This window comes from Pleurodeles waltl, chromosome 4_2, assembly GCF_031143425.1.
Source record: "Pleurodeles waltl isolate 20211129_DDA chromosome 4_2, aPleWal1.hap1.20221129, whole genome shotgun sequence".
Taxonomy (NCBI): Eukaryota; Metazoa; Chordata; class Amphibia; order Caudata; family Salamandridae; genus Pleurodeles; species Pleurodeles waltl.
The window spans coordinates 260,327,710-260,340,603 of record NC_090443.1 but is presented as its reverse complement, the minus strand read 5'-3'; the positions used below and the strand labels follow the sequence as shown (position 1 = coordinate 260,340,603).

General features: G+C 43.3%; 1 protein-coding gene across 1 annotated transcript; it reads right to left on the bottom strand.

Moving 5' to 3' along the window:
- Positions 1 to 2,774: 2,774 nt before the first annotated feature.
- Positions 2,775 to 12,185, bottom strand: LOC138292477 (regulator of G-protein signaling 1-like). The gene is made up of 5 exons (XM_069231094.1): positions 12,012 to 12,185; positions 8,208 to 8,288; positions 7,094 to 7,155; positions 6,361 to 6,527; positions 2,775 to 3,705 (listed from the first exon to the last, which is right to left on the bottom strand). Exons 1-5 carry the CDS (start codon positions 12,107 to 12,109, stop codon positions 3,514 to 3,516), a joined length of 600 nt encoding a protein of 199 aa, XP_069087195.1. The 5' UTR covers positions 12,110 to 12,185; the 3' UTR covers positions 2,775 to 3,513.
- Between the last annotated feature and the right edge of the window lie 709 nt (positions 12,186 to 12,894).

Here is a 12,894-nt window from a genome sequence, read left to right as displayed (position 1 = left end):
GAACAGAGAAGAACAGAGAAGAACACAGAAGAACCGAGAAGAAGAACACAGAAGCACCGAGAAGAACAGAGTAGAAGAACACCGAAGACCGGAAGAACACAGAAGAACAGAAGGGAAGAACAGAAGAACAGAAGAGAAGAACAGAAGAACACAGAAGAAGATTGCAGAGGGGGAGCGAGGAGGAAGAGACAGAGAGGAGGAAAAGAAGCAGGAGCAGGAGAGAAGGTGAGTGGCGCGGGGCAGGGCGAGGGGCTGGGAGGAGGGGGGTACTTACAGTTAGGTGGGTCTCAGGAACACAGGAACTCGGGAACTTGGAGGAGCTGCAGCGGCAGGGGGAGCGACCTACCTAGTTTGCTCATAATGGCCCTCAGTATCGCAGATGCTGGGTACGGTAAAGGGAATGTTTTGAATGGTAGGGTAGGCAAGGAGAAAAAGGGGGCTGTGGCAGTGGAAGCCTGTACCAAAAATAAATCTTGTGTTGGAACGGGGACAGAGGATTAGCCGCTGTTGTGTCCAAAACCTCAGGTGACTTTATCAGCCACAATTACTGGCAATTAAAAATCTGGTTTGATGTCCCAGCACCCAAGAAAGATGGGCGTGGGAATACTAGTTCGGTCATGATGAAGCAGAGCAAAATCCCACCTGGAGATACCACTTCATTGGACTCGTAATGCGGGCCCTAGTCGGAGAATAATTACATTGTGGGTAGTTTAGAGCTTTTGGGGGATAGCAACAGATTTTCTGTTTCTCATAGCAGAGGATCTATAAGGTTCAACAGAATGGGAAGTTGTATAGTAAATCTGCTTCAACAAATGAGATGCACGTGTAATTATGAAAACAGCATCAACGCGGTATTGAATATTTTATATGTCAGGTTCACGTGTTTTTGTAAGTAGTCACGTTGAAAAGAGTGGAGGATCTCGCATCGATGATGGGAGTTTTAAAGTACCCAGCATAGAATTATAAAGCTATTTAGTGCGCTTTAAATGGCGGGGAATCTATCCCTTTCTGGCTACTTTATTTTGGACAATTCGATGCTTAGTGATGACAACAAATGGAAGACTATTAACAGAGCTCAGCTCTGAAAGACCAAAGGAACAACTGCAGGTGGCACAGCCACAGAGATTAGTCAGAGGAGTGAACTGACAAATAAAGGCAGGTGTTACAGCTCATGGTTTGTTTTGCAAGGATGATCAAGGAATCAGACATTGACGATTAGGTTATTGGTGGGACCTGCTGATGTACAATTCTGCCCTTAGGAAATCATGGCACTGAAAAGGAAGTGAACGGAAATAATATGTTAATGAAAAAATCTATCTTTGTGTTGGCCATTCACAGTCAGATTGTAGTAAGTCTAGTAAGACAGTCCACTCTAAAGGATTAATCAGTTGAGTTGGAAAAGTGATAGAGTCTTGACTGAGAACCCAATAGAGACAAGGCACAAGAAAACCGTTAAGGGGAGAAGCAAGAAGTTTTTTCCGGTCACTTTAAATAAATTCCACTTTTTTTTCTAGAGGTAAGTCTTAGTGAGTGGCAGTGATTTCATGTAAGTGTCTAGAAAGAGTGGCAAGAAGCTGGATACACCGAGAATACGCGAATAATCAGAGGCTTTGTGCCCCCCCCAATTGCTCTGAGCATAGTGAAGTGGGTGATAAGGAATTACTTCTTGTGCGACATTTGATCAGTGGAGTGGTTTTGTCTTGCTTCCTCAGATGCACTTCTAAACATTCTAATTTCGCATTTTGTGGTGATTCTTCAATATGTGAGAGCTGAATTAAGATGCATGACAATATGAGCAATGGTACTTGAAGACATACCATACAATTATAAATTACCACTTCTAGATATTACATTGCATAGTCACACACAGGGTGTCTCGTGATTAGGCTAGGGAAAGAGATATTGGGGTGCACAGTACTTATCACCACGTTTTGGGATGAGCTTGGGATCTCAGGTGGAGTGCATAGTGGCTTCTGCTCACCCAACAGTCAGACTACTCCACAGCTGAGAAGCCAATGTGTGTTCCCTTTCTAGCATCTAGAAAGCAAATCCTGAGCTTTATATCCCAAGGGTGACTAAAAATTGCCAGTTCCACCGCTGCTAGAGGCAGTTTCCTCGATAATGTTTTACTACTATGTTACAACATATTACACAGCTACAAAAAAGTTTGTAGAAAAGCAGAAGTGACAAACTCTGGATGAAAGATAGTATCCAGTACTGCTAGAGTGCTCAGGATACTTCCATTCTAGGATTTTCACCAGCCGATCTCTGCAATGCTTTACAGGTTAGACTGTCACTTGCCAGAACTTTCTACATCATCGTTTTGTACTCAAGGGGTTACGAAGGATTTACTCAATTAATTAAAATTGTGCAAGGGGCTTGAACCATGCTTAAGCCTCAGACAAGCTTGGTTCATCAAACAATACATAGTCATGGTGGTTTGTGTCTTCTAAAGAAACAATTGTAGTGTATCGTCCATTTTGACCTCCGCAAGCCATTAGATTCTTAGAGAACTCTCATGAAGCCAATCATGCCCAGGGTTTATAGAGCCAGTGAACTGCTGCTTGGTGAGCCACTATCCAAGAACCACAGCCAAACTAGCACAACGTTTGTTAGGAGTTGAAGAACATAATTTGTATCTTCTGAGGCAACATCTAACCCATGGAAACGGTGAGTACACAACCTTTGCAGTGCAGAATCTGTTTTAAGGTTGCCATGATTCAATATTGACAAATAAAATATCAATTTCACAAAACAAACTAAATAAACACATCTTCTTATTTTAATCTTTTATTCTGCCCATCAAATATTTTGATTGCTCTCATATATTATTAATTGCTTCTTCATGTTCCCCATTATACATATTGCACAATTCTCAACATGATTGGAACAGAAAGACCAAAAGCTTAAATCTCTCTTTATCACATAAAGCGCATTCTTCTTAATATTATGTTGATGCTGTCTTTAAAAATACTCACAAAATGATGGTGCTTAACAAATGTTCATCTCTTCAGAAATGCCTCAATGAGAGCATATTTCATTTCTCTAGGGCAGATTTGTATCAGGAAATGTCAACATGAGATGCTCTGTATCAGTATGCAACCTTAAAGTAGAGACATGTGAGCCTCTGGAACTGATAGACAACTTGGTGCTTGTAAGTCGAACTATTACCCATACCTTGTAGTGGGCCTCTGAAGCCCTGTCCCTCATCTGGCACTTTCTTTCAAACCATTTAGGGTGCATTATTGCAGTTACTTAGAGATAAAAACAGCAGTGAAACACCTCTTTTACTTTTTGTATATTTTCTAGACCCTTTAACTAGCCAGCTTTCCATCTTCTACATCCATGGCCCATCTTCTCCCTCGAAGGCTTGACCGTGTGCAGCACTCTAGCTTCTCACTTCATGACTGGCCAGCTCTACTCCACTCCACTAGAGGGGCTGAACCCTGTATAGGGGAGGATCTGACAGTGCCTCATGGGATTGATATCACTCGGTGCTCACCATCCATGCGTTCAGGCCTCTTTTCCATTGCAACCTTGATGTCTGTTGACCAGGTTCAGGTACACATCAGATTTCAGGAAGCGAGGGTAGGAGTCCCGCTCCATCAGCACGAAGACTGATCGCTGCACCTCATCGAAGCATGTCAGAGTGGCCTCTCTCACCTTTTGGGTAACAGATTCTCTTGTGTGGAAGTCAAGGTTTACCTAAACAAATAAGAGGAGAATGTTCACAGTTTTATGTCTTTCTTCATTCCTTTCATAATATCTAACACGTGCTGTGAACTGTGATGTTGCACAATCAGTCTTTGCAAGGCATTTGAAGGAAGATACTCCAAAGACCACTTGGGGTTTGTGGCAGAAGTAGGCAGTTCTCTAGGTTACAAGGAAGGGAGCTAGGTTACACTAACTCTACTTGCTAACAACACAACAGTCCATCTGCATACATATTGTCTAGCTCTATTTCCCACCAGCACAGGAATCTAAATACATACAAGTCTAGTTCCACTTTTGACTTGCACAGTAGACTACCAGTATGTTTGCTCAACATAAACTTAAATACACGACAATCAGTATACATGCCAGCTCTGCACCCAATTGACACTGCAATCTACATGTCTATCTCCACGTAGTTCATTGTGCAACTTTAGTTTCACTCCAAACTCTCAATATCCATCCTACCCACACCATCATTTACCAATCTACATGTCTAGCTCCACTTGTGGCAAACACAACGATCTACAAATATAAATGTTGAGCCTAACTCCAAATTAGAAAACAGTCTACCAGTCTAAGGGGGTCATTCCGACCCCGGCGGGTGGCGGGCGGCGCCCGCCGGGCGTAAACCGACCAAACACCGCACTGCGGTCAAATGACCGCGGCGGTGATCACAACTTTCCCGCTGGGCCGGCGGGCGATCTCAAGCAGAACGCCCGCCGGCCCAGCGGGAAAGCCCCAGCCAAGATGAAGCCGGCTCCGAATGGAGCCGGCGGATTTGCTGGGGTGCGACGGGTGCAGTGGCACCCGTCGCGATTTTCAGAGTCTGCTTTGCAGACACTGAAAATCTTAATGGGGCCCTGTTAGGGGGCCCCACAACACCCGTTCCCGCCAGTCTCTTCCTGGCGGTGTAAACCGCCAGGAACAGGCTGGCGGGAAGGGGGTCGGAATCCCCATGGCGGCGCTGCTTGCAGCGCCGCCATGGAGGATTCCCTGGGGCAGGGGAAACCGGCGGAAAACCGCTGGTTCCTCTTTTCTGACCACGACTTTACCGCCGCGGTCAGAATTGCCCCGGAAGCACCGCCAGCCTGTTGGCGGTGCTTCCTCTGCCCTCTGCCCTGGCGGTTACAAACCGCCAGGGTCAGAATGAGGGCCTAAATGTCTAGCTTCCTGCCCGAGCTCTGCAACAAAACACTATTACACAAGCCTAGCTCCACTCTGACACTTAAGCATTTGACATGTCTAGCTCCAGTCCCATGTCCTGCCCTACCAAAAGTTTACATATATACATGCCAAGCTTCAATCTTGGTCTCAGTAACAATCCACAAGTATGCAAGTCTAGCTCCACTCCCACATTTTGAAATATGCAACCATCTGCAAGCAGGGGAGTAGCTTTTGGGGGGGAGGGGTTTTAGTGGTGTTATACCACCTAATAAATGATTTTCTGGCAAACAGTTGGGTACAGGTGGTTTTAGTCGGGTTTGGTGAGGTGTCTGACTTTTTACATAAACTCAGGCAAAAAAAGACGTGCACACTCTCTAGCTCTTAGTTTTGAAAGTCTTCCAAAATGTTGGTTATTTTACAAAATATTGTGATTTCTCTCACATAGTACCACTACCATTCCACACTCCCCTCTCTTTTCCCTGCCCCTTAAGACCCTCTCATGTGACCTGCTTGTCGGTATATTATATGTTTACATTAAATTGTCGGAAAATCTAAAACTCACACACCATAATCTCACTGACCAAACTATGCCTCTGTTCGCCAGTCTGTATTTCTAGTTCCTCTCCCTGCCTACACAGCAACCAACCAATATATATGCATACTACCTTACCTAGTCAGTAATAAATCATTATGCATAATCAGCTTCCTGCTTTTCTGCCTACCTATAGACTTCCCACCAGTGGATGGGCCAAGATCATTCCCTATCTGCCTACATAGTTAATACTCGGCTTACCTCACTCTCTCCATGACAAATCAACCAGTACTAAGGTAGCTACCTATCTCACCGCCTGCTTAGTTATCCACCTACCCAACAGCCAACAGACTATACCTCTCATGTGTTCCCTACCGTCCACATCCCTCTACCATTCTACATACTTTGTCTCACTTTATTTGGCCTTCCTAATAACTATTGCCAACCTGGTTGTGAATCTATCAAAGAGAGAACACAAGGAAAGAGAGAGGAGGATTGAGAAAATGACAGATACAGATGTAGGAAAAAGAGGGAGACTGAAAGAGAGTGTGTGGAAAGGAGAAAGGAAGCGATAAAGAGAAAGAGACTAAAAGGGCAGGGAAAGTGTGGCACATGGCGAGATCAATAGAAAGAGCAGAGACGAGAGGAAGGGAAAGAAATAAATGCACAGGATGTAAGACAAAGAACGGAAAGCAAGGAAGAGAAACAGGTAGGAGAGAGGAACAAAAGAGAAAGCAATAGAGAAGGCAAAAGGGATAGGGAAATGTGAGAGTAAAACAAAGATTTTTCGAAGACAGCGAAAGAGTGAGAGTGAGAAAGAGAGAGAGTTGAAAAACACTTGTTGAAGTCTCAAGACTGCGGTATCACAGAGTCTCACAACAGAGCTATTTTGCATAGAAACTACACCATTATTCCACTTTAGACTCACACAGACCCAGATGTTGACGCACCTGTCGCGGGGCGTCTGCTTGGATGTATTCTTGGTAAATCCTCTCAGCCTGGCTCTGCAGACTCTCTGTGCAGGTGACTTTCTTGAAGTGCTCGCAGGCCAGCCAGAAGTCCAGGTTCTCATCACTGTACTCTGACTTCAGGAAGACATGGAAGGCAGCTCTGCTAGCTAGAGAGAGACAGTCAGGAAGTAGAACTTAATTATGCATGTGGAGAAATGGTTGTCACACATACAGATGGGGAATTTGGAATTCTTAAAGGGGAATGTGTAGTTAGTGGTTTATTGCAGGGCCAGAACTCTGTAATATAGATGTGTGTTCTCACTTCAGTCAGAATGAGTAATAAAGATGATTGTTGGTGCTACAGCCCTTCCTGAAGGTTTGATGACTATAAGGTAATGCCACTTTTCTCCTTAATCATACTAAATGGTCCGGATATTCTGCTGTACCTTCTTGTTCCCAAGAAGCCCAGCTAATCAGCGAGAAGTCTATGGCATTTATTTTAAGATAGTTGTAGGTGACACAATGCAAAGAGTGGAAGCATGGATGACTTCCCTGCCCCACACTGAATGCAGTGCCTTAGTTCAGGACTTTTACACCATGGTTTGCATCCTGAGGTCAGTAGCTCTTTGTGGACAAGAAGAGGTAGAGGGTGCGTTGCCTGAGATTAAGGAAATCTGCGAATTCACAGTCTTGAGCCTGACACTGAAATCTGATAAAATGGTGAGGTACTTACTGCTGTAGCAGAGCAGTTGTTCCAGGGACTTGGACCAAGGTGCAGCCTCGTCTTCATGGAACCTAGGGAAGCAGCAGAGAACATGAAGTTATAATTTATAGAAAAGCATATATTTCTCAGACAAATCAATTCCTAGCCCACGGACCATAATCAAATCATGGCGAAAGAACAAAAAGATAGGCCCCAAAGCAAAATACGCCTGGAGCTTGAAACCACCCGACACAAAATTGCTATAGCAATAAAGCTTCACCTACAGAGAAACCCTCAGTTCAAATTTAAGTGAGTTTTGTCATTCTGCGTTTGTTGAGGGCACTCATAGTTACTGTTAGAACGTTTCTAGCCTTACGTGTCATGGCCCTCAGTAGTAATGGCAGCAGGTTTATGACATGCTGTCAACATCTGGTGTTCTTGGCTAGGCAGAGGACGACCCCTCCCCCGCCTTTATGGCAATGGGACTGCATGCACCTCAGGGTAAAGTCAGCATGTGTTACTGCACTGACTAGAGCAGCCATGTTTGTTTTGCAGCCCATAATTATATTGGTATATTAGACTTGTAAGGCATATATAAACAAACATAGTAACCCAGAGATTAATGAGCAATGAGCATCTGAATTAATTTGTGTCTCCAGGGTCTTGTACAAAAGCCTCTTGCTCTCTTTTTGGCATATCCTATGACCAGAAGCGGTGGTGCATTCCACGAGAGAAAGATAGGTGCTTCACTGGCTTTCTGACCATTCCCCACCTGTGTGACCAAGTTATGTGTTTCTCGAAAAATCATACTTAGCTCCTAGGTGCGTAGGACCTTTCTCTTCCACGCGTGGGATCATTTAGACATGGACTAAAAACGGCCATTAAACTCTTTATAAAATATATACGTTTTGTATTTACGGTATGCACAAGACGTACCATGGCGTAATACAAAGCTATTTTACTTTATAATAATTAGTTTGATATCGATTCGTTTTATTACAATGGGTCGGTCAATAAAGTGAAAGCCTCTTGGATCTGTCTCACACTCAGAGAAAGTTGGAACGTTATTCTGTTTACTGTGAGCTGAATACAGTAAAGACCACCCCCTCATTCCTCTTGTCCGTTCTCTAGGTTGATGTCTTACTTCTGCATCTTGGAGTAGGAAGACTTAATGCCTGGCTCCAGGTGAGGAAGCATCGATCTCAGATACACCTTTAGGTCCATGCTGGTGGGCAAAGAGAGAGCAAAGGTCAGTCCTCTGTAAAGTGCTATTGCATCTTAGTAACTTAGCTTAACATTGCATATGTACATTAAGTGTTTACACCTTTTTGATCTATACCAAATCACTGACCAGTTCAAAACTTCTCCATGCCTGTGATATGGTTTACAAGCCTTACTCTCTATGAAACTTACTATTAACAGAGAAAGGTAACAACTGGAAGAAAATTGAAACTGACATTGATGCCGCACATTCACTACCAGAAGAGGTCTGCAATCAACCAGTGCCCCCCTCAAATTGCCCCCAGAAATATGTGAGCTCACATACAATGATTTGACTGGGCCAGAGGCATTTTCTGGCAGTCACCAAAACATAAGGACATTCATACTTTTTCTCTCTCTGATAATGTGATCCCTGGTTGCTATAAGTTACAAGGGACACAAGAGAATTTTCCTTTCAGGGGAACACATGGAAGGTAGTCAAAGCAGCTGCAAAGTGCTGCCACGCCCTGGCGCCGCAGTTGGAAATGGGTGACTTGTTGAGATCAGAGGAAGGCACAGCTATAGAGAACCAGTGTGTAGTGGGCAGTCCACGCCTTGCTGCTGAGCTGGCACATTCATTTTAAGTTCCACTGGCTATGTAGTCACCTCTAGAGCAGCACAGGAAAAGGACGTGGAAAGGCTAGGGGATATAACAATTTGGAAGAAACAAGAAGTGCAAAGAGTCTTCACACTCAATACGTTTCCTTAAACCATAGGTTTCAAAGATTGTGTTCAAGGTTCAGATCTATGCCAGATTTTAAATACATCCACACAAGATAAATCCCCTGCAATGATTCTCAATGGGACCAATTACATAGTATGTGGTTTCTTCTGAATTCCAGGTATGCATCCGGCTCTCACAGGCCTATGTTGGTACCCGACCCCAAAGTAGGAGTTTTAAATTCAGAACTTTATAATGAGCAGTGTGCATGAAACCGCATCACTTTTGCACACTTGAGGCACCTCAGGAGACATATGCTGGCAGCAAGCAGTGTCACTGTCATAATCAAAATGATAACTGTGCTCAAATTGTGCTTTTTATACACTTGACAACTGACATCTCTATGAATAACTGAATATTAGATACACCTAAAAGTTTTATTTTCGGTTTATTAAGGGTGCTGGTAGGTTTTCCGGGGAGCAGACCACGAATACATGCTAAGAGAGCCAGCAATCATCAGCATCTCCGGACACTGACCGAGTTTGTGCCAAAAGCAACCACTTAATCATCTCTTTTAGGTTTGTTGCATTACTGAGGATTCTGAAACACACTGCCTGCACCCTAAGCTCACACTTGTGGCACTATACAGTATATTGCTGTCGTCATGCGTTGGCAGCCTTGTCTTATCACACAATGCAATATCCTGACGACTGTTGAAAGAGATACAGTGTGGAAAGCACAGTTCCTCTTCTCCCATGAGAATAGCTACATGACTTCCTCATTCTGGTGAGAAGGAGGAACCAGCCGAATGTTCACCCGCCCCCTACATTAGGGGGCGGCCTGCAAGAGGCAGGGATCAATGTTCACGGTGGGTCGTCTGACTCTACGAAATGTGAGATTAGTTTACGGGTCTTCTAAAGTCACTCAATGGAAGAAAAAAAAAACAAGTGCCCTGGTGTTATTAGCATCGCTGAGTGGCAGCACTAGAAAATGCAGATTATTTAGGCACGAGGCGAGGTCCTAGTGTTTCTGAATAAAATGCCCTGAATGTTCCTCACTGTCCAGTCACCAGTTTCCCTTAAAAGCATCCACCTCTGTAGCACTGGCATGAATAGATGGCCTTATCCTTTACCAATGACTCCTAAGGCAATGGGTGTGTCGAAGAGAATAGCACTGCCATTCCTGGGTGTCAAGCCATGAAATGGATCTATTACTGGCGCACGTGCTGCACCGAGATACGGGACCTGTGAGAGAAGGGCCGTGAGTCTAGACCCACAACCTGCCACCAAACTCTACATAATGCTGTTACTTCTCCAAACTAGTAGGATACACACATCTCTTTTTTATCCTGCACTATTGAAGATCTTGTGGTCTAATAAGTGCCTGTGGAGGCATCGAGACTTTCAGTATAGCTTGTTGCATAACATCCCTAGCCTGTTCTGCCATCTCAATATGTGCCTCAGAGAAGACCACGGTGACCTGGACATCAGGATCTGGTCTGTGTCGGAACTTTTTCTGGCTTTCCAAGAGCCCACGAAGTACATGTATGCAAACGGTTTCCCAGCTCTATGGATGAGTGAACAAGCAAACATATTAATGACTACTTAGTCACTGAAGGAATTAACAATTTAATTAATTTATTAATTAAAATGTGGTTTCACAGAGAGCTTCAAAATGTGTTTTTTCACGGTGTTTAAACAAAAATGTGAAAAAGAAGCATTAGTGGTGATGTTATGTAAAAGCATACTTCTAATGCAGCAATGGGTGACTTTTGTGACCTACCTATCCATTTATGCCACAACATATTTATCTTGTCCAATATCCTTCAGAAACTACACACAAACAATTCGAAACAATGGAATATCTTTCAGTAGCAACACCCATAGTAAAGTGTATGACCTATATTATACATGGAATAATGCTTCTCCAACCATATACAACAATTGTACAAAACATTCGAGAGATTGTTGAACCTCAGAAACAATGAGTCTCTGGGAGGTACTTTATTCAGTATAATAATCCAAAGAACACCCAGTACTTCTACTCAGTCAATATGTTTACACCTCAACATTCTTTCATCTTCTCACTTCTATTTTTTTGCTCGCGTTGTCGTCCTAAATTACCCTCGCTAAATCCAAATGTAAATCCTCATACACATTTTAGGAAACACAACTCAAAAACTTTCAGAAGACAATCGACCTTCGTTTACTCTAACAATAATCTTGGCCCTTGCTTCTGTTATTACTTCCAATATTAAAAAAAATACTTCATTGGAAGTAAAGCTGCTTAGCTGAAGCTTTTTTAATTGAAAGTTTGTGGCTATGTTCCAATTGATGCGCCGGAGTACAGGTATATAGTCAAATATATTGCAAAGAAGACCAAAATACTTCCTTAGAAGGTGTGAAATCATATAATTTATTTTGGAGAAATTTGCGGAAATTGCGTGAATTTACGTAAATGGTTTGAAAAGTGTCTTTTTCATGCAAAAGCAAACATGTCATTAAAACGCTAGGTGAAACACGAGGAAGATGAATCTTAGACTTTTTTTTTGCTTTAAATAGTCTACTGTGAAGAAACGTAAGGGAGGAAAATGCATAATCCAAAATGTATGATGTTTACAGCTTTTGTGAGCATAATTAAATATCACACTGGCCTACTGCTAACCTCAAAGAGGATCAACACTAGCACTGCATCAACTGTTCTAGCCAAATCATATTATCCAATATTGACCTGTCGATGTTGCACATAGTTTGGGACCTTGGCCAATCTTTCTTGAAGGTACACAGATTAATTCAACTATTAGAACCCAATCACGATAACTTACAGTAAATACTCTTTCATGGCAGAAGCCTGGCTCAAGGGTGGGCCTGACCTGCTCACCTCCTGAGATGAACTTCCTGTAATTGACCTGTTTGGGTGGGCTTCTCATGACACTGATAGCTCACTAGATAGCACAGAATAGTTTGCACATTATTACCCCAAAAACCTGATACTTCTAGAGACACGCGGCGTGCGGAGTACACTTACAAAGTCCTCAGTTTCTTTTTCTCAGTTGCCTCTTCTGTGGCTTCCAGAGCTTTGGTCTCCGCTGGGCTGGCTATGTGAGTGTAGAATATTCCAGGCATCTTTCTAGGCGTGTGGCGTGGGCTTGTGGTGTCCTAGTCTCAAGTCTGTCCGCAGTATTGTGGCTAAGACCATGTGCAGCACCGCCTTTTATTGCTGCTTACTGACGTGAGTGCAGGGGGCGTGTGAGTGCAAGCGCTATTATCAACTGACGTGACCACAAAGTTTCAAGTTCCTCTTTCTTGGTGTTGACGTGTAAATTGAAGCAGACAAAAAAAGACAGCAGACAGACATTCAGTGTCACATTTTCAGCTTTACTCGCTTTCAGACACAAGTTTATTTTTATTTGAAAATCCCCTTTGTATGTGTTAGGTCCTGTCCTTGAACACTTCAACATGGACGTGATGTCCTCTGGGCATCTCCATTGGTTGGCCTTCTTGAAGAAGGTCTGAAGAAGCTTCTGTTCATGAAGTTATTGAATAGGTGAAATACATACAGACTATGAACTTAGGCTTTTTAAATGAGGGGCAATACTTAATTTGTTTAGGTGATTGCGGTGTTGGACAGCTGCATTCATTTTTGGGGACAGGGTACCTAATCACAAAACATTATTTACTGGTGTTTTTCCATGTCCTTGATGGTAAGTTAGCCCCTTCGCTGCCAGGCCTTTTACCCCTCAGCTGCCAGGCCTTTTTTTGGCTATTTGGAGCAGTTCATACTTAGGACCTCATAACCTTTTGTCCACATAAACTACCCACGACAAATTTGCATCCTTTTTTTCGAACATCGTAGGGATTCTAGAGGTATCCAGAGTTTGTGGTTTCCCCTGAAGGAGACCAAGAAATTA

Coding starts and splice junctions, on each gene's coding strand:
- LOC138292477 (XM_069231094.1), bottom strand. CDS start 12,109: ATGCCTGGAATATTCTACACTCACATAGCCAGCCCAGCGGAGACCAAA. Junction 8,289..12,011: donor AAAAAGAAACTGAGGACTTT/GTAAGTGTACTC, acceptor TTTGCCCACCAG/CATGGACCTAAAGGTGTATC. Junction 3,706..6,360: donor AAGCAGACGCCCCGCGACAG/GTGCGTCAACAT, acceptor TTATTTGTTTAG/GTAAACCTTGACTTCCACAC.